General features: G+C 37.6%; 2 protein-coding genes across 2 annotated transcripts; both read right to left on the minus strand.

Annotated features, from left to right (window-relative positions):
- Window positions 1-15,177: 15,177 nt before the first annotated feature.
- On the minus strand, window positions 15,178-17,398 carry LOC147761366 (snaclec bothroinsularin subunit beta-like). Its single transcript, XM_087016251.1, has 5 exons — window positions 17,297-17,398; window positions 16,935-17,045; window positions 16,497-16,610; window positions 15,946-16,140; window positions 15,178-15,731 (listed from the first exon to the last, which is right to left on the minus strand). Exons 1-5 carry the CDS (start codon window positions 17,313-17,315, stop codon window positions 15,520-15,522), a joined length of 651 nt encoding a protein of 216 aa, XP_086872377.1. The 5' UTR covers window positions 17,316-17,398; the 3' UTR covers window positions 15,178-15,519.
- Window positions 17,399-17,698: 300 nt separating this feature from the next.
- LOC106168372 (E-selectin) lies at window positions 17,699-22,199 on the minus strand. The gene is made up of 10 exons (XM_087016013.1): window positions 21,834-22,199; window positions 21,486-21,698; window positions 20,986-21,159; window positions 20,218-20,391; window positions 19,772-19,948; window positions 19,064-19,285; window positions 18,594-18,748; window positions 18,213-18,382; window positions 17,842-17,996; window positions 17,699-17,703 (listed from the first exon to the last, which is right to left on the minus strand). Exons 1-10 carry the CDS (start codon window positions 22,078-22,080, stop codon window positions 17,699-17,701), a joined length of 1,692 nt encoding a protein of 563 aa, XP_086872139.1. The 5' UTR covers window positions 22,081-22,199.
- Between the last annotated feature and the right edge of the window lie 264 nt (window positions 22,200-22,463).

Genomic DNA, 22,463 nt, shown 5'->3' on the forward strand with positions numbered 1-22,463 from the left:
TGGCACTCATATTGTAACAGATTTTCCAAGTGTATCCGATGGCGCTCCAACATGTACCAGTACACAGTAAATTAAACAAAACAAATTAAGTCCTCAGAAAAATATGTGGCAGTTGGTAACAGTCCGATATCGAAGTCTCTCAAAGTCTCTGTCTATTAAAAGCCCCACTCTGTTAACAGCCTCTCCCTCTCACTGTTCATCATATATATATATATATATATATATATATATATATATATATATATATATATACTTTTTACAAATCTAGTACACTCTGGAGAACCCTCCATAGTGCATTTCCACACATGACTCGAAACCTATAGAAGGTACTTGTACCGTAGACTGTTAGTTCATAAATCATGCTAACACACATAGGTACTGACCTATTTAACCACTGACCTACTTAGCACGTAACTACAATAAGCACAACATTACCATTTCAGTTGACGGGGCTTGGGCAGACTGGGCCAGTTGGACCCCATGTACAAGGACATGTGGTGGTGGTACCATGATGAGAAGTCGTACATGTACCAACCCGAGACCTCAACATGGAGGAAAATATTGTATCAGGGGCAATGCATCAGAAAAATTTGATTGTAATCTGAATGCATGTTCGGGTGAGTGAGGAAGCAATCAACACCAAATGTTTATTTCACATGTTTCTTAGCAATTGTGACACTGCTACAAAAGTAGTTCATTGAGCGGTTGCAAGCCTGGTGTAACGAACTTGTTACGTTTTTAACAAGTGCAACCATACATGATGATTAAGAAAATATTTTTATTGTTAAATGGATGTACAAAGTAAAAAACATTTACCCATTTGCACACAGTTGACGGCGGCTGGTCTGACTGGGAGTCGTGGTCATCGTGTACGGTGTCCTGTGGAGGTGGGACCAGGATAAGACGTAGATCATGTACCAACCCCAAACCTGAACATGGAGGAAAGGATTGTCCTAGTAATGCCGGAACTCAATCAGAGATATGTAATGTAGAAGATTGTCCAAGTGAGTGAATTTGTTTTCAATTTTAAGATACAAACAGAGCGCCAATTTAATACGGTAATGTCACATATCTTCGAAATTACTGGCGAAGCATGTTTAACATGTCACGTTGGCATTAAGAATATATAAATTTGATATTTTGATCTGGAAAAGAAAAAATGATATAAGGAAAATTGATATAAAATATGAATATAGATAAATGTGGCGTTCTTTATAATTAAAAACCAAATCTTTGGTAATGATGCTTCATTGATTTTAAAATCACTGCACTTGTTTCAGCGTGCCAACTCCATGACGTCCCTGGTACTATTAGGTCCGTACCTGGTCCACTTCTGAAGGAGAACGAGTCTGTACGGTACTACTGCTTGCCGGAATATAAGCTTGTGGGAGGCAGCGAAATTCGAACATGTCAGCCAAACGGATTTTTGTCCAACGAAGAGCCCAAATGTACCAGTAAGTTTTGGTTCGCTTATTTAGTGTGTTTCGTCATAATGGTTTCTTACTGATTACATTGTGATGTGTGGTAGGCAAATGTGGTGTTAAAGCAACTGAAAGGGGCATAGGAAGTCCGTCGTACGAACACTGTTCTTCGACACTTCAAAGAAAAAACAGGGCACATGCATATGTATCGATAGGGTCAATAAAATAACACACATTGTGATATTCGTCGTAAGTGACAGAGTGGAACTGAAGATAAGATCAATGTAGCGGTAGAACAGATTGATGAAACGCTTTAAAAAAGAAAGGGGCATCTGGTCCCAGGGTGGTCTCTTTTCTTTCCCGAAAGAAACTAGTTCACTCTGTAATCAGGTTAACACATTCAAAAATATATGTATGTCTTGTTTTCAGAATGTTGTGGAAAAGCGCGACATATTCCAAATGGTATCCCAGACGTCGACTCTGGTATTTGCTTTGGAGATGCTGTCACTTATCGGTGTGAAAAAGGCTATACGTCATCCAATGACACTCCCATTATTTGCAAGTCCCCATACGAATGGCGCTACATGGAATTACCTAAGTGTAAAGGTGATTAAGAATATTGTTAGTCTTTGCCAAAACTTTTTTATTTACTGTCATACTTGCATTCTTTTGGATATCAGATAAATATTCACGATCAATCACTAAATTACTAAACATTTAGACACGTCACGGCGGCGGATCCAGGAATATTTGAAAGGGGGGTGGGGGTCCAGAACGACAAGTCACGGATGCCAGCCAACCATCGCCCCTTGGCGTGGGGTTTGGGGCCTGTTCAACGGCCCCGAAAATTATTTTTGGTGTTTTGGAGGTCAAACGGTGCCCTTTGGTACGGTTTAGAACTATGATTTAGCCAGTCAAAATTCCGATTTAAAAAATATGATATATTTTTCATAAAGTACCCCCCTGACGCCCTCTAAATCCGCCACTGCGTCATCTTACGAGTGACGTCATAATCGTGATCAACAACATAACAAAATAGTTCAAGCAAAGTGACGGTACGAAATTGTAGCCCATAAAATTTTGGTCAACTATGCTAATTTTCTTGATAGAATTTTGTGCAAGGATGAAGTTACGCCCCGTACCGATTGCTATCGCACATCAAAACAGAAAGGCGTTAAATTGACGATTGAAGATTTTGGCACAATAGCCCTTTACTCCCTGTCGACATTTCCGCGGTCAATGGTGGTCTGAAACTATTTTTCAATCATTTCTCTGTCAAGGACAGTAAAGAATTATCTGACATTTTTTTGTAAAAGAAAATACATGGGTGCTTTTTTGACACCCAACGTTTTTTTTTTTTTTTTTTAATCTGTATGTACAGGTACCTTTCTTTTATCTCTTGTCATGTTAAATCCCCAATTTCTGATGCATAGTTTTGAAAACTACTACAGGGGCGTAACCAGACCTTTAAAAATTGTACGCACAGATTTTTAAAATTCCCAGCAAAATGTAGACTAACGCAAGAGATAAGGGCAGCGTAATTACAGCATATGTCATTTAGTTAGAAATATTCTCGCAATTAAAAAAGTTTCAATATTCTTATTACCCAGAACGGTATATTTATTTAAAAGGAGGCTAGCTTCGCATATGTGGAACCCCCTTCGAATAATCCTGGATCCACCTCTGAGTTGAACTAACATACGGTTTCATTCACCTTACATGTGGATGCATGGCTCCCAAAAACAACGACACGACAGAGCTCTGATACATCTAAGTTTAATTATTTGTTTGTAAAAATTGCCCATGTCACCCTGTTAGTTTGGAGGGGTAAGCTGGGTCAAGTCCGTGTCAAAATTCTTTGAAGCTTGATTCTGAGGAAAAATTCTTCCTTTGTTTCTCTAGCTCCTTCTTAAACCTGGCGTCCAGGTTTTATCTAGCTGCTCTTTGAAAATAACACTCAGGCAGATTTTTACCTGAGATAAATAACGCCAGATATTCTTAAGAAAGAGGGTACAGAAGAGTTGCGGGCCACTGAACCCTCCAATTAAGAGGTAAAGGAAGTTTCAGTTAAATGGACGATTAAGATAGGACTTGTTAAGGTTACAGGCATTGTTTACCTCATTTTGCAAGACCGGGGGGGGGGGGGCCGAACAATTGTGCCTATACAATTGATACAGAGGATTTGTACATACAGGTGACTTTAATAAGCAGAGGATTTTCTTTTATATTCCGTGAAAAATACACTAAATTTATATGATATAATATCATGGTTGGCCAAAAAATTGTACGCACAGTGCATCCGTGCGTATGCCTAGTTACGCCCATGTACTAACGTACATATCAAAAACAGCACAATTGGTGGACAAATACAATAATGATTTTCTTACATGCTACTAAAAGCAAAGATTCCTTTACCTTGTTCTGTTTTTGAGTCTGACAAAACTTACCGTTAAAGTTAAAAAGTAAACCAAGGTAACTGAACTGATTCACCCTTTGTAGCTCAACACCGTTATATTTCCATGTTTCATCAGCCCTTAGCTTACACCCACTTCCAAACACCATTGTTTTTGTTTTTACTGTATTTACTGTTAACGTTTCACTTTCACTTTTTTCTCACTGTTTATTTAATTTCTACACCTTTATTACCCTTCTAATACATATATCATGAGTTACAAATGTTAAATAGTATTCAACCTTGTTCAGTTTGAGAAAATCCAAGATGAATTAACAAAGCACACGTGTTCAAAAATGGCCGTCATACAGACACACCTGCCCATTAAATATTTAAGTTTGTTTCTCAGTGCTTTCCAAATTTGGGGTTTTTGAAAAATCCATATATTAAACTACTGCAAGGGTTACACTTTGGTCATTTTCAAAAAAATATTGCTTCTAAGTGGGTTTTCAGACCTTATTATCCATAAAGTATATATTTGGTGATTAATCCAAGATGGTTCTCATTGCCATCGATGTATAACTACTGTCGGGGAGATAGTGTCACTTATAAGATGAAATAATATTTAGTTTGTTTCTCAGACCTTCATCTCCCCTATGATATTTGTGAGTATTCTGTTGGTTATCTTGATAAGTGTATGGGTATCTTGAAAATCCAAGACGGGCATCATTTCCCAAAGATTAATAGCTACATGTAGTGCATGTAATGCCAGTTAAATGTAAGCCATGCTGCTCAAAAATAGTTACTGTCCAATAAATTTTACTGTCTAATTACGTAAAACGGTAACGGGGGTCAAAACGATGCATCCACTGTGAAAAAATCATCCTAGACAGGGGCGGATCCAGGATTATTTGAAGGGAGGAGTCCGAGGATGCAAAGCCGACCACCGACTCCCAGGTGGAGTGGGACTAGGGCCCGCTGAAGGGAATTTTAGAGGGTGAAAGGTGCCATTTGGTACAGTTTCGTAGGCCTGCTATAAATCAGCTATTCAAAATTTTAATTCCAAGGGGGGGGGGGGGGCATTAGTGTGATTTGTTTTCAGAAATCGAAGAGGGGTTAGAACCCCCATTGACCCCCTCCCCCTCTAAACCTGCCACTGCTAGATTACCGACGATACCCTGTAACCAAGGGTTGGCAACCTGACTATAACCACGTAGTAATAAAACATTTGATAGGTTTATGACATCACATATAAAATGTTGATGATCGAGGTGCACACATTTCAAACGCTGTGAATGTCAGTCGATTTCAATATTTTATGTACATGTAGTTTTATGTCCATTTTCAGCGGATGGAAACTGTAACTCCAGTGCCATTGCTGGACCATCAGGTGGTTATAAAGCATGCTCCGGAAGCGACACCGATAAAGTATGCTATATGCATTGTTCCAATGGCCTTACATACACGACAGAACACAGTATATTTGAATGTGGGGCTAAGACAGGCTGGGAGTGGAAGGTTCCTATGAGAGGAGGAACCAATCATCTGCGAAGTACTGTAGGAGCATGCGACCGTAAGTTCTCCCAACAGAACCCCAAGTCTAAGAATCATGGGCATACCTATAGGGCATTCCCGATCATCAGGAGGTGTTTATTTAAAAATGATGTTTCAACATTTAAGTCGCACCCTGTGGCAACTACGTCAACTTGTGATGACACATGGTAATAATTTCAGTTTATTTATTTAGATTATCTGATGTTATCATAATTAGGTGTTTTTCGTCCATTCAAAGGTTGCATAGGTGCTGGTTTCTCCTTTATATACAAAATCATATGGCGCATTTCTGTTTCAGTATCTGACTTTCCAGCGGGTTGTTCAATATCCCTTGAAGGATGCGATTTAGCAATCCAAACCCCTGAATTGACCGAAGCTATAAAAGAGGAAATAAAGAGCGAAATGATGAAAGAGTTGGCAGCTCTGAATGTATGCTCAGATCCTTGTCAGGTGAGAAAAAAATGACAAATAAGTGAATTCTTTTTCATGTGGTTAGATTGATGTTTAAATAGTTATGATACTGTTTTTTCACCGCCAAGTGGAATACAATTGATTAATAGAAAACACAATGCACGTGTTTAATTGCACGCACATCTTATTACATTTAGATCATAGACATTGAAATAGAAACCATCGAAGCCAATGGATATAGACGAGCAGTGCTGCAAGAGAAGCTACTACGCATGAAGATCATTTTATACGCAGCTCCTCCCAAAGGGTCCGTCACCACCCAGCAATCTGCGAGGATGGAACTGTCTAAAGCCATGAAGATATTGAAGTAAGTGGCAGCGTACGCAGTCGTCAATATGCAGTACATCTATTTAGATGTGAACATTTGATCGCACAAAGAAGCCCGTTCATGTCAGCTGAGCAACTCTGTTGTGATTTCATTTGAAATCGTTTGATATTTAAACAGCCTTGTTTGTTTTTAACTTGTAGCACGAAGGCGGTGGCACTGAAACAGGTGATATTATCCCAGTCAGTCACACTGCATATTAATGGCACTCCTGTGAAACTGAGAGGGACAAACTTGCAGATTTCCAGACTGTCTTTAGCGTGTCCTGCAGGTTCTATTAGGAAATCCTTTGAATGCTGTATGTAAAAAATCAGGCCTACCCAACTACCAGACTCGGCACATCAGGCTCCTGAAGTAACCGGTATATCGGACCACACTACCCGTTATCAAGGTGTGTGTCAGATCACATTTCGGAGTATCATACCGCAGAACAATTTTGTAGGACGACCGCGGGCTCATCCAGTCGGTGTTTTGACTGATACTCCGAAATTCGATCTGACACACACCTTGAAAACGGGTAGTATGATCCGATATACCGGTTAATTCAGGAGCCTTATGTGCCGAGTCTAGTAGTTGGGTAGGCCTGAAACTAATACTAATGCTGGATTAAATGAAACTGTACATTTATTAAGCAATCCTACAGAAATGTATGCCATTGGGAAATAATAACCTTACATTTAATTAGCTAATGTAAGTACAAATATACGTTTTGAAGAAAATTATATCATGGTGTAATACATGTGCAGATTAATCATTCACTTGTTGTGATAATTTTTTGGATTAACAGTCAATTGCCCGGTAGGAACATACCACGATAAAGCCGAAAAGAAATGCGCCTCATGTCCATTTGGTCAGTATCAGGACGAACGCGGTCAGATGTCCTGTAAATTGTGCCCAAAAGGCACAACCACGGATAGAATTGGGGTCACCAACTCTTCTCAGTGTAGAGGTAAGATCCAAATTTTTTAAGATGGATAGTTCATGGCAACTTGTTACGCCATCTAGATTATTTTGTTTAAGATTTCTCGAAACAAAGTTGATTGGCATATAGATATTTGACACACATTTTATAATTACAACATAGTAAGTGGAAATGAAAAAAAAAAACAAACAGCAAAATTTATCCAAGGTATACCTGATGTCGACTTTTAAACCGGATGGCCATTGCATTTTCAGGGTTTGCAACAAGTAGTTTTTTTTTCCATGCTCATGATGATACTTTTTCTTCAGAGTACGAAGGTTGCGACTGCGGCATCCACCCGTGCACACTGAATGGTACTGATTTCAAATGTGATTGTCTTCCTGGGTACGAGGATACCAATGGAACGTGTACAGGTATACGATACATGTGTGTGCGTATCTATTAAGATAAACATAGTGGGCATCTTTACTCTGTATTATGCTTTGAAATGAACCATATATACTGTTTATGTCTCGGACAGGCAGAATACGTATCGGCATGTGGTGTTGGCCTGTGCAGATTCCATAAGTGAGCTCTTTACCTTTACAGATATTGACGAATGCCTCACTGACGTCTGTCCTCCAAACTCCCGCTGCATCAATAAAGAGGGGTCGTATAGGTGTGAATGTTTGCCTGGATACAAGGGAGGATCTTGTACTGGTAATTACATATAGCTGATTGTTTTATTTTTTGCAAGTTAAATATTTACATTATGCATTCTACTAACGAGTATACTGAAACATAATAATGCAATTGCACTTATGTTTGAGTAGCATTTACAGTACTTATATTGTATGCAGGGGTATCTACTGTACATACAGTATATATTGAGGAGCAATATCCAGTGGGGCCAATCAATCGTAAAGCTAATAAAAGACTCCGGAGAAAATAGACTATGCCGGACGTGTGACGTCATGCGACATCAAACGGTATTAGACGTGAAGCTGGTCATTTTCAGCTTTAGGTACACGGAGCTGAAACGTTAGTGTTAAGAAGTAGCCATTTTATTTTACAGAGTCAAGGAAGCTGAAACATCGTTATAACTGCAGCACATTCGATAAAGCATGAAACAATAATTTGATATGGGTATATCAGATTTCATTCATTAAAAAATCGTACATAACAACGATCAACAACCTCGCGGGGTCTTCTTCCTTTGCGTTCTTTGTCACGCTGTCGGACGATGCAGCAAGTTATCCGAAAACAAGTTGTCTGAAAAAAAGCGCAATTTGGCAACTTCAAAAACTTCGGATACCTCGAATTTCTACAGGGATTTTCTGTTCAAAATGCAAAATAAAAAAAACTGATTAACTCACCATACCTTTGGAAAATTGGCCTCTACATGTACTTTGCACTCACGTCTCAGCTACTGTTTCCATCCAGCTAAAAATGACCAGCTAGCCTTACGTCTCATACCATTCGATGTCACATGACGTCATACGTCCGGCACAAATTATCTTCTTCATAGTCCTCTATTAAAACTAAAAAAAAAGCATACACGTGTAAGTGTACACTTTGCCTATACTGTATGTGCATATTGTCTCATTCCAGATATAGATGAATGCATAGACCCCTCCACATGTTCCAACCCATGGACTCAGTGTGTAAACACAGTGGGGAGTTATGAGTGCATATGTCTTCGCGGGTTCTATGGAAGTAATTGTGGTGAGTTAAACCTGGATTACAATTAGCATGCGATGTCCGCACGGTGCACGTATAAAGCCCGTTATTTCCTTTTCATCTGAGCCGAGGTAGACGGTGGTCTTGCAAAATCGTACAGAATTTACGGTCTCATCAGTCCCTACGAATTTGTTTTATAATCTTAAGCCCGTAGTCCGTTACTATATCGAAATGGTATGCGCAATCCCGACTCGGGCATTGCACAAGCATTTTACGGCCATTGTACGTTGGGCTAGCGGTTATCACGCAACAACGCATGGCGATCCTGCGATACGGAGTTATGAACATTTTAATAAGCCTAGATTCTATTTGTCACGGTAGCTGCACGATGAAAGCGTATGCGATTTCCCGTAAAATTTGTTTTCAAATCGTTATAACTACGGACTACGGCGCAATTGTTTACGTAATGTCCGGGAGCAGTGTCATTTCTCCAACATTACTAGTACCTCGAGGTCAAGCACCCAAGCCACCGAATCATATTTGTGGTCCATGTTTACATATTAATTTCAATGTGTTGTAGAAATTCTGCTTATGAAGATACTAGGGCAAGAGTCCGTTGAACATACCAATTAATTGCACAAACTGCATGGCATAAAATGCTAGTTCGTGTTAGTTCATGTCTGGCATGTCGGGTTGACCGAACGATTCCGTGGTACAGATAACTTGCTTTGTCTCTGATTCAGATCAGGTGCATGCATACATACAATGTAGATCAGGAAATACTAAAGTAATACTTAATTCTTTTTGCATGTTTTCATATTTTTCAGAACGCAATTGCCCGGTAGGATTCATGCTGGGTGGTGACAGTAGCTGCTACTTGATAACGGAGAAGACGGTGACTTTTGACGATGGACGTCTCATGTGTGAAAGAGCTTACAACGGGTCACATCTGGTTGATATTAAGGACAAAAGGACTTTCAAGTTTGTCACAGAATTTCTTCAGGCCTCCGGGTCTTATTGGACAGGTAAGTTGCAATTATTGATATTATGTGTACTGTAAATGTGATATTTAGATTTTAAAGGTCTGAATACCATCATCTGAAGTTTGGAATGTCATTCATTTAGCCTATAGATATATACCTGTAAGTACAAATCTCTAGATATATAGCAAGAGATGTGTTTTCCAGGTTTGAACGACCGATCACAAGAAGGGAAATTCGTCTACAGTGACGGGAGTCAAATGTCTGCATACAGCGAATGGGGCAACGGTGACTTTAAACCACCGTCCAATGACCGAAAGAAAAACTGCGTCATTATAAACGGGTCAGCAGCGTATATGTGGTCAGTTGTTGACTGTAACGAGAAGCACCTGGCTCTTTGTGCGCTTAAAAGAGGTTAACTGGAAAGACTTACATCGAGTAAAAATAAATCTGAAAGACCTACATGTATCACAGTTAACCTGTGAGTGGAACTGCCCATTATATATAAACGCATGCTGTGAAATGGATACAGATGTGAAACAGATGTAAAGACTTGATTGTCACTTTACTTTCTATAGATCCTGGGATAATTGGTAAAATTATATGTAACTGAATATGATTGCGCAATGATTTATCAAGTACATCATATTAATCCCATATATGATAATTGAACTGTTAGACTATTATAGGAATCTTTTATGCTGAAAGCAGTATCCTCGTGCTTCTGTCATGAAATTGAAAAGGTTGGCAATTTATATAGCTCCGAATTGCAGTAATTAAAGGAACACTGGTAGTAGTACATTATTATTATATTTAATGTTCAGATGAATCTGATCAGGCCAATGTGTTTAAAACTGATTTTGTGATTAATTACATGACTGCATGCCTATACTGCTTATTCATGCTGTATGTAAATCTTCCAAACTTCAGTTTAGTGGCGATAAAAATTGAAATTCTAGATTTTGCAAGGGGGGGGGGGGGTATTGTTCTCAGTCGACCTGAAGAACATTCCTCTCTGTATATTATTAATGATTCAGAAAAAAGAGATGATCGACATACGATAAATGTACGAGGGCATTTTTCAATAAGGTCGCGCGACAAGGTTATTTTCAGTTGCACCCTGGATTACGCACGCTTGCTCCGCAAGGTGTCGCCTGTGGTAGGGGGGCAGCACATCCCATATGGTTGCTGTGGCAAAGGTGACAGTTACTTCCAAACATTTTTTCATAACTGTCATTTTTCCTCATTCTAATCATGAATTTGATATTTACGGCAATTGAAAATGTGGCACCGGCAAAAGTGAATCTAGGTGCGTTGACAGGCCGCACAGGTGTCCCCAATTAACCGCCGCCAGAGAAGAGACCCCAAGCATTAAACAACACAACCTGTAGATATCGGAAATTTGGCGAAAGTTAAGCAACTGAGGCTTTATTAGATTAGGACAGAAATCGAGGGGAATGTCCAGTGACATGCCAAACCCCTAAGTTCAAGTTTTGGCCCTTGACACCAGTTACGCACCCCTTAGTCAAGAATCTGAACAAATCAATGTTGGGCAGGTATGCTCTATTTTCTACAGGCGTTTTGTGATTTTATCAACTTGATTGTCAAGTGCCAGACCTTTTGTTCCCAGGTACTAGTAGCAAACTTTATCAGATAACAATCTGACACTAGCCAAGCTGCACTAAAAGCGCTGTAAACCCAGTTATCATTGCTGTCATCTTTACCTTTATCTTTACCGGTATTATGCCAGTGGTACGTTTGATACATTTGAGTAACGTAATATGCTTTAATGCTTATGTTCATTTGTAAAACGTTAGCATCAACCTGTTAATAAAAACTTGGAAACTTTCAATGTTATTACACAATAACAGTACAATGATGGGAGATGTTATGATTAAATGCTTAAAAGAATAATAAAAACAAATTATGTGAAATATAAAATGAATTGATTTTATTTGGGTTATTTATTTATTTATTTCAAACCAATTAATTATCAAATATGAAGCTTATTTTTAGAAACATTCGCAGATATATGAAATATAACCCTGCTGGTACACAGATCTACAGTTCTAAAATGCAAATACCAAGTACCTTTCACACACCACTGTTGAGATGTGAATAATCATATGTATAAAGTAGTAAAAATATCACAAAATGAGTGTAAGCAAGATATTTCTGCAAGTAACCTCATTAATCAGTCAGGAAACTTCATAATGCATCCAATAAATGTAGAAATTTGAGCCAGAGAAATTCTACATACAGGCATGACAGATTTACCATATATTGCCACCAACCCTTAACTGAATGGGCATAGAAAGAACAAAGTGAGTCTCCCTCCCATTAAAAATGAAAAATAAAAATAAACAAATGAAAAAAAACAGATACTGTCATTCTTAATACTGAAAAACAATGGCACCTTGCAGCCTTCACTGACTCACTATTTGCAGACAATGTTCTCGTCACTGTAACTGTGTACTTTAGATAAGGCATAGATGCAAGAATAACTTCTTTGAAGTATATTGTGAAGGTCTCTTTTGTCATAAATCTGCCATGTATAACCTGAATGTACATATTGCGATTCACACTGCAGCAGCTTGTCTTAGTAAGGACTCAACCAGTTTGAAAACTTGTGGCATAGCTTCAGGGACAAGATCACACCATCTATCCTTGCTGTGATGATGGATCTACTAGTACATTATCTATGTCTTGTCCTCCTAGTTTCTCTAATACCATTTCCCCTGATCTATGCTCACATCAATCTCTACAGCTTTACCAACTGCTACACAGTTTTTAAATCTGAAAGTATAAAGCAAAAATTGTAATAAAGCTCTATCAATTTACTTGTTAGATATTGATTTGAGGGCAAGAGAAAAATGCAGAAATCTCATATCATAATCAAGATAATTGAAAATTAAATATGCATAATCAAATTAATAGCTTTAATTGTACATACTACTGAAAATTTAATCTTTGAAAGTTCTGCATAAATTTCTCTTGTTAAAATATAGCCACTTTACAAAATGTGCTTGAAAAAAAATAATAATGATAATACTAATAATCAACCTGCACACAAGATGGAACATGGAGGTCAATTGCCACAAAATAAGTTGATTTGTACTTGGTAGCCTGAGAAATAGTATAAGGTATTAATTTGAGCAGTAAATTGAGTAATAATACCACAGAGTTAAGAATGACACAAGCATTTGGTGTTGTGTAACAAAATCCATGCATTACTTGCTGTGGCAGTGTCCTCCTCAACATATCGTGAACCGCAGGTTTTGATTTTCAATGTCATCAAATATTTTTTATTGTTGTTAGTTTGATTTATGTATCTGCTATTCAAATAATACCGTTTGGAAAATAACTAACTGATTTAATCATGCTTTTGCAACATGAAATTATCATTAACTTTGCCGGTACACGTGTATACAGTACCTTGCTATCAGTGCTGCTCTTTTCTCCCCAACTCGCCACTGACAGGCTAACCACATCGTTTCAAAACAACGTTGGTATGCTCCTTTAATTTTTGTGTTGGCAGTTTCGCCCCGGGGACATCGTTTTTTGTTGAAAACAACGTATCGTTTTCACCCATCTATGCATTGCTCCTGTACAAAATGGCCGCTTGCTGCCCCCCCAAGGGAAAAATCGTAGCACGTGGGTAGTTACGCAAGACCTGTGACGTATAACGCGCGCGACCTTATTCTAATTTAATTCAGGGGGATTTTGTTATAAGACCTCTTGGGCTTGAAAATCCACCAAATATATCAGCCGTACACATAGATACAAATGTGTTCAATAGGAAATAATTAGGGTTTCATTTCCAATAAAAACCCATGCCTGAAACGTACCTGTGACATAATTTGACAAGAATTTACATTAGGACTAGAATTATTGTAGGTGGTAAAGTAACTCGGTGGTTTTAATTTGATAAGTATGTCTTTTTTTCTTTCTTAAATAATAAATTACGATAATTTGATTACCGGTTGGTTCAACGATGTTATTCCAATTTAATTGGTTAAATAAAATTGATTCCAGAATAACGAATGTATTTTTAAGTGACAACCAGAAACGCACATTAATTTTTTAAAGTGTCATTCATTTAACAAAAAGGCGTTGGGCAGAGCACTTAACAATTCTTTAACAGCATGTATCTAGTCTTGTGTATAGGTCAAATTGTGGAATAACGGTTCCGGCCGATGCAATATTTACAACGCGTGCGTCAAATGTACAGATACACTTACACCCTTACACTGGATAAGGACTCATTTCCAGGTCTCTTCATTATCATTTAAAAACAATCTTTATCATGTTTATGTCCTTGACTAGTAAACTCACCCTGACATTATGAGGTAATGGGGCCGTTTATTTAGACCATGCACTAACCTGCTTTAGTTACACAGTTCTTTATCAGTTCACAATATTAGTAGGTAGATCGAGGCACTTCATATCACGTGCGATATACACGTGTGCGACACGTGAAGGTGTACATTGCACATATGTACACGGTGCATGCAGGTTACCATAATCATTATCTTCCTCATCATTTTAATCATATTTAATATTATTATTATTACAGACGATTAAAGGTTAAAATGGGAACTCTTAGTTCGTGTACCGGTGTGGCCCCTAGTGCCAAACTGTTATCAAGGGTTTCTAAATAAAAAAAGAAATGTGTCTGGCAGAAATATACAATAAGTGACACCTAGCATACAACCTCTTTGCCTTACTCCCAATGCATCAAATCCGATGTCCGCGTGTTTATGAAGTATCAAACTTTCAAACGTCCGGTGATGCAGTATTTCTACCTCAAAACACGTTGAGAATTATAGATTCAGTGCCTACATACGATTTCCGACACCAACAAAAATCAAGGGTAGGCCGGGTTACCAATAAGGCCAAGAGACACACTTTCATTAAGTAATTCAAGGCCAAATTTATTGTTTCAAAATCTATATATCGTATCAATATATATACTGTATCAATACACACTGTATGAATACATCACTTTCTTCCTCTAGAGATATAAAATAGCGAATTCAAAAAACACAAACCTTAAAAATGTATTTAAGTAAAAAATGTGTGCTCGGACGTGTTTAGTGAGACACGAAAGACCAATCTATAGACACATGTGCACCGTGGATATAAGAGCAGCCTTATCAAGATATCCAATGAGCTATTGATGTCATATCATTTAACCTTCACACCGACATGATCTCTGATAGCCTTTGAGCCTTAATCTTAAATGTACAATTGGGTCTATTTGGCAATAACAAACCAACAACGCAACGACTACATACTGTTAAAATTGCAGAAGAAGGAAAAATATGCCGTTATTTAAATTGCCATTACACATTTATGTACATATATACTTTTTTTATATTATATATAAACCAAAACATTTGGAATAAGCTAAAAGTCGTCACTTCATTATCGGAAAACTGCATGCTGTTTACTAAAGTCATCTTAACCATTTGAGTATCACCCTATAAATACCAATACCAATATTATTGTTACACCTTTTCTAAATGGGGAAGAAGTATAAACAGTCAAAATTGCATCGTTCATCGTCGCGAATGCAAAAAGTACCACTGTGTGATTATTGGTGAATACTTATATGTCAATATAATTAAAAATGTTTTAATATTTAAATCAAATTTGAAATACACTTCCAAACATATCACGTGCTGTTTTTTCCAGTCAATCACTGGATATCACTGGACATGTTCTACAAATAATCTTATATCATCAAATAAATGTCCATGTTAACATTTATCGTCCACATTCAGAGGATATATTTAAACTCTTTGGAGCTCGCAGATAATATAACGCTTGCTGCTGCAGTCAACAACTCTCCATGTAAAAGCCCTCGGCCCAGCCATAATGACACAGTTCATGTTAGGGTCATTGGACGCTGGTAAGGTGTTCCCGGTTCCCCATTCATTGTAGGTACCCATATTGCTTCCATCACTGTACACAAAGTCACCTTCTGTTGAGAGATCGTTCAAACCTGAATAAAAGGTCGGAAATAATAAGGTGTAATGTAATAAGGTGTTTCCAAGGAAAAAACTATATATAGTTGCTGCATATTTTTTGCTTTTAGCATGCATTATGTTAACTGAAGAACCATGTACACTTTGATAGTTAGGCTAATTTCACAAACAATTAAAAGTATACATAACGGGATCTTCTTTTAATGGTTACACAAGTATCCCAGCACGTACCTATCCAATACGATCTATCCTTTAGAAGAAAACCAGTAAGTGATTTAAATGCGAGTTTGTCTTTGATGTCAACGAGGTGGGCATTGGGATAGATGGCAGAACATGCGTGAGTGGCCTCGGAGAAATTCCCCTGTCCTTCCGAAATATGTTGACAGGTATTACCAATTAAAATGAACTTATCAGGACAGTCCTCATCTGGAATAAAATTTTAATTTACTTCAATTAAAATAACTCCCTTAGCACATACCAGTAAACGTCAACATGAGTGAAATCATTGGAATCGTTTTTCGACACACGCAGTAAATTCTGCTGAATGTTTAATCATATTAACTTAGTGTAGATCTGAAGCTTGCTTTATATTTGAATAAGTCGTAATTAAGCTTTTTATACTAAAGTAACTATCAATATGGAAAAAATAAAAATAAAAAAATGATATTGGTTGAAGATAGAACCAGCTATTACAACGTTACACAAATGAGTGCGTCATTTAACGTGAACCATGCAGTCACACTTCGGTGGAAAACCCAGATTCGTATTTTTATACAACTTACCACAGTTGTCTCCGAAAAGTCCACCTTTACATGTGCAGTTATAACTCCCCACAGTGTTGTTACACTGCATCCCAGCACTGGGACATGCGTCAGGACGCTTGCACTCATCAATATCTAAACAAAACATACAGTGGTAAAATGAATAATACAAGACATTAATATACAATGTATAAGCCTACTGGGGATTGTTCCATATCTAGAACCATGGGCAATTGCACGATGTATCTTAGCCGGACGTGTGTCATATAAATGCATAACCTTCCCCTTGCATGCTCTTTTCTTTATTTAGACAGTTACGGCTGATACATTCTACCTAACAAAAGTATGTTATTCTCACTTTCTAGTGTAAGAATGCTATACCAGCTAATAGCTCTTTGTAAACCGCCATTGTTAATCGATTTCTGTTCCAAGTAATACGTAATGCCAACATATAAGTACCAAAGCAAGTGCCTCCTTGAAAACCAGGTAAGCATTCGCATCTGTAGGAGCCTTCTTTGTTTACGCAACGAGCATTATCCGGACAGACGTCTTCAAGGCATTCATTGACATCTGGAACAAAATATGAAGCAATGTACGGTGTGGTCAGAAACAATAATGTCAACGTTTGAAAATGAATAAATTAACACACATTGAACTAAAACTGGAGATTATTACATATGAAAAAAATTAAAAATACTATGCATAATATGTTACATATAATGTTATTGATAACTATGCATATATTGAACAATACCACTGAAAGAAAACCACACCTTAATCAATTGACGGCCTTGTCGTCATAATCTTTGCAAGGCATTTACCTGTACATGTTCCATTCATGTTTGCTTCATAACCTGGCAGACAGTCGCAGATGAAGTCTGTACCGTTTAGTATACATGGATTTATTCCACAACTACAACCTTCATAAGCTACAAACAGTATGAACAGCCGTCTCCATTTAATATTACTTGAGAGGTATGCTTTTTATTAATGCCGTACAATTAAAAGTTAATGTTTTAATAGAATAATTACCTTCTTTTATTAATCGATATCTAGACCCTTGACGATGCCATTCATTTTCATGACATTATAATCGCATTATTCTAAAAAGTTATATCACAAAGTGGGATAATCCACATAATAACAGTCACATATATTGTACAGACCACTCGTTAAAATAACTTCCGGGCAGGTCACTGAAAACAGCACTAAGGAAGATCAGCTTAAACTAAAAGGGGAAAAAATTCAATTCAATGATGCTTTAATAACGTATAATTTCATCTTATAACGCTTTGGAAGGAAAGCCGCCGTATGCATGAATTCAATGAAAATGTACATTTTATGGGTCGACAACAGACATACGTACAACAATTCAACATTTTCCTGATGGAGCCCGGGGAACACTCAAATGATGGTTGGGAAACCCTTATGTTATCACCCTTTACTGGGACGGTAACGCCATTTATTTGTAAGGACATGGTTTGGGACTCTATGGCCGATTTGATGGCTGCCGCCTGAGTTCTACAAAAAAATAATAAAACACAATTACGTATAAATACTGAACGCCTGCAGCTTTATTTTACATTTGTTAGGTTAACGCAGGTCATTGAAAATAGATCTCTTTCAGATTTTGTATTTTACCCCAGTTTTGCTTTGTACATAAAACATAGGGCAATTGATAGGGGGTGCAACATATGTATTTAAACCGGAAATACTTGATTTAAGCAATTGTCTTACCTAAGATGTTTCAGGTTTTTGGACAGAGCAAGAGTTGATGACTGCTGCGTGGTTAAGGGTCCCCTAGGGACGGCCGCATAAAGGTTAATAATCATTCTGAATAGCTTTGCTTGGGATATTGCCCGTCGTAGATAGCTTCCGTGTACCCTTTTTACTTGTATATCTTTTATCTGAAAGTGGACACAGTCCTTATTCACTTTTAACACAAGATAAATTATGATAATAGGTAAGATATCAAACCATTATTGTAACAACCAGAACTCTGAGAAGAATTGAAATACGCTGAAAATCAATGAACGGGTATTATACTATCTTTTATGAGCGCATTCTACTTTAACTACACTATTTATATTTTGATTGTGAATAAGCCCCACAGATTACCTCGCATGGATCGGTGCAGACATTCATCTTTTTAAATTCTCTTTTCATTTCCGATATGATTTCCTGCTTCAATTTTTCATCAGACTTAAATGACGCCATGGTGATCTTCGGTCCGATAATACCCATCACAATATTTACCAGTGTGTCCCCAGTAGCTGAAAAGGGTTACATGCGACATTGAGTTATTTGACTTATTTTGGTCAACTTCATGTGTTTTACTTTTCAACTGAGCAATTTGTCAAAGATACTACAGAGGGCTAAACTGTTTAAATAAAAGAAAATCGCAGTTACTTTCATTCAACAATATGTCCAAGCTGTAAAAATGATTCTTCACTTAACGAGGTGCACCTCAGCATAACTGCAGTGCCACCCGAGGACAGGTATGTGTGCAACAAAAACCAACAAAAACCAAAAATTACTCTACAGATCATTTTCTTAGGCATAAAGGGTGACCTTATTCTGACATTTACCTTCACAACGCCCTACGTCAGCGCGCATGTACTTTCCGCTTTTATCACTGACCTTCCACCCCCATCTAGTTGGAGCACCACATTCAAACACGGTGCGGTCTGACATGTAAGTATATCCCTTATCACAGCGAATGTAACAAACTTTATCGAGTTCACTTCCTGAGCAAGAGGCGAAACCATTCTCGGGAACTGGGACATCACTGATGTTACAGTGGCCATCAGCTGAAACCAATGGCATCCATAATTTGTAGCATATCTTGGCTACTCAATTTGTCGAAAATTTTAATTTTCTCATATTGTAGGCTCTGGAAGTCCTATACTCGAAACTTGATACTAAGGTATGTGTGCTAACCACTCCCTTATTATTATTATTAGTTACTGAAAATTGAAACATATAAAAACTGCAGTTTATTTTGAAGAACTTTATTGTTAATAAGTGTAATTTTTTTATATATTTTAAAATGTAATTCTTTAGAAATTAAAAAAAATTGTTACCTAACACCAAAGTGTTATCTGCGTGGCCTCGTTTTTTTTTTTTTTTTTTTTTTTTTTTTTTTTTTTTTTTTTTTTTTTTTTAGCGAAGCGCAGACATTTGGCTCAGCTTGCGGTCTGCAATATAGTATTAACATTGAAAGAAACATGTACGTTAATTCAACAGGTGTGGAGAGCAGCTAACCTAATCTGGTTAAAGAAAATTTCTTATCTTACGTTCACATTTAGGCAGGGGTGTGTACTTCCATTCATAGTGTGACGAGCAGACGACAGGCGTGGTGTTTGAGGACTTGTAACCTCTGTCACACAGATAGTTGACATGATCACCATAGCACAAGGTGGCAGACGTATCGGGATAGCCGTTTAGGATGAAACGTGCCTTTCCACAGCATTCTGGAAACATTTAAAAACATGTGTTACATCAATTCCGACGTACATCCTATTCCAAGAATTAATACTTCTATCTGCTTAAATAAAACATTAGTCATTCTTTGTCACTTGCGAGGTATGCAAAGTACGATCATAAACATGACATGAATACGATATATAAAAAGCAACACTTTGTTTATATTATTTTAAAACTTTAACGTCTGCCTGTAAATGGCACCATAACATCTAACACTAGATTATTGCGCAATTATCTTATTTTTGCTTTCACTTACTTCTGCACTGCGGCTCCTCGTCTGTTAAAGTACCGTCTGCCTGGCATGTTCTTATCAGACTTCCACTGACTAGTATGTGCTCAGGAAGACAGTAATAACGCACGTATTCATCTTCATTTATTCTTGCAGCAGATACCGAGGTCATGGCTCCGGGGACATTGTGTATCTGACAGGCTGTATAAGCAAATTCAACAAAAGTTAAGTTAAAACAGGTTTGCCTGATAAATCCAACACATTGCCTTGCACTGAAGACAAATTCCCATTTCCCGACGATCAAAATCCTGCTAAAATATGCTTTATAGAACAAATTGATAAAACAACAGAACACTATAAAGGGGCACTGACGGCGCTCTTGTGGCAAACTTATTGGTAACCTAAACGTTTTACTTCATTTTGACACAAATAATTCAAATCATTAGTAGCTGTGCAAAAAGTAATATTAATTAAGCTATATGTAGTATAGGTAGTATAACTATAATACGATTTATAATCAAACATAAAATCAATAACATTTGTCTCGCAGTGGTGTGAAGAACACTCTGTTGTTTGACGGGTTTAGCCTTAGAAACATAAACTCTGAGAGTGGTATGAAAAACGGCGTTAATCATTTCACTTTATAGCATTATGATTACATTTCTTGAATAATCAATTAATACGTTATTAAAAGTAATTTTTTCATGCACAACGGAACCCCAATTACCTACAGTCAACATGACCCTAATACTGCAGGCAAGGTAACACATACCAGTAAGTGCATGACCTACTTACTTGGACATTGAACACGGAAGCAAACTTCTGTTTCACGTGCAGATCCAAAGCAGGGTTTACCGAGGCCTAAAGGTTTCGGTTTATTACACTCTCGAGTCCTGTACCTCAGCCCCTGTGTACCACATGTCTGCGAACACCTACTCCAGCTTCCCCAGTCTCCCCAGGCCCCGTTCACTGAAAGTTGTCATACATTTACAAGATGTCATATTTTAAAAGGCACAGTTGGATAATAATCGGATGTAAAATAGTGTGCGTGTGTGTGTGTGTCTATGTGTGCTAGCGTGCGTGCGCCTGTGTGTGTGTGCTATTACGCAAATGGAAACAATAAACATGAATTAGGAAAAGTTCTTATTTGCCCGACCAAAACTTGAAATTATTATTTCTATTGACCCTTTAAACCCTTTGTTTGCTTAAGAGGGCATTCATTTAAAGGTGTCCCATGAATTCATCTTGGCGTGTGTATAAAATATATATGTTATCGAGTTAAACTATTTTCTTACCTGTGTCCTGCTGACATATATACCTATGTGTACCGTCACAACCAAAATCATGGAGACCAGATGGAAAGTCAAGAGCCACGCAGTATTCCCCACTGCTCGGATCTGGTTGAGTGTTAGCCCACAACGTCTTATCAACTGATATGTTCTGCGAAAACCATATCCATTTATCGTTCAATTCTGGATCTCTGCCATCAACCCAAAATAGACTTTTTCCTTAATCAATCAAGAAAAAATGAATAAATAAATGACTCCAAAAAAATTCTACCAAGGGTACTGAACATTGTTTAAGACGTTTGTTTTAATACGTCTAATAAGACGTTTTAATATAGACGAGATACGTGCACATACCTATTTGTTTTCTAATAAATTCAAGAACAGAGTCTCTTTTCCATACTGTATTTAGAACTGCCAGGTGGGCATCCTCAGTGGTGCATCGATTCTTTGCCTTCTCCCAGGACAATTTGTCAGTAGAAAACCGTAAACATGTTGAAGCAACCTCTTGGTACGGGGTGTTACAATGCAATCCACCCAAACTCAAATGCAAGAAACATACAATTGCTAACAACAGCAATGCAGATATTTTTTCAGTTGGCATTGTAGATAGTGAACAGTCCCTGGGGGTTATTATACGTATGTGATCCTTTCAATAATGGCACTATAGCACAGTTTCAGAGATATTTATACCGGGGCCTATATCAAGCAGATGTATGTCACTACACCAGTTGAACATGGTGTCAGTTTGCGTAAACATTGGGTTATTGCACGTGCAAGAAATGACACTCGCGGGACCCATTTAATTCTAAAATGGGTCTTGCACGTGTAAATTTTTATCTCGTTGACACACTTTAATATGCAGTTAAGGTGTTTATGTGCAGATACCTCTCCCTAGTCAGGTTATGATCGAGGTCTTGTGTGTATATGTTATCTTAAAGATTTCTTCCTTAGTCTATGTACACAGCTTTTTTATACCCCATAAAA

Source organism: Lingula anatina, chromosome 6 (genome assembly GCF_051362555.1).
Source record: "Lingula anatina isolate TDL-2025a chromosome 6, LinAna3.0, whole genome shotgun sequence".
NCBI classification, from domain to species: Eukaryota; Metazoa; Brachiopoda; class Lingulata; order Lingulida; family Lingulidae; genus Lingula; species Lingula anatina.

What these genes read in the sequence shown, in the direction of transcription:
- LOC147761366 (XM_087016251.1), bottom strand. An exon ending in TCAAGGAGGCACTTGCTTTG is followed by an intron (nt 16,611 to 16,934) that starts GTACTTATATGT and finishes TGTTTTGTTTAG; the next exon opens with ATATTGATGAGTGCAAGCGT. An exon ending in ACTTTTCGGAGACAACTGTG is followed by an intron (nt 16,141 to 16,496) that starts GTAAGTTGTATA and finishes ATTTTATTCCAG; the next exon opens with ATGAGGACTGTCCTGATAAG.
- LOC106168372 (XM_087016013.1), bottom strand. Translation starts at nt 22,080, where the DNA reads ATGCCAACTGAAAAAATATCTGCATTGCTGTTGTTAGCAATTGTATGT. An exon ending in ATTTATTAGAAAACAAATAG is followed by an intron (nt 21,699 to 21,833) that starts GTATGTGCACGT and finishes TGATTGATTAAG; the next exon opens with GAAAAAGTCTATTTTGGGTT. An exon ending in AAAAACCTGAAACATCTTAG is followed by an intron (nt 17,997 to 18,212) that starts GTAAGACAATTG and finishes ATTTTTTTGTAG; the next exon opens with AACTCAGGCGGCAGCCATCA.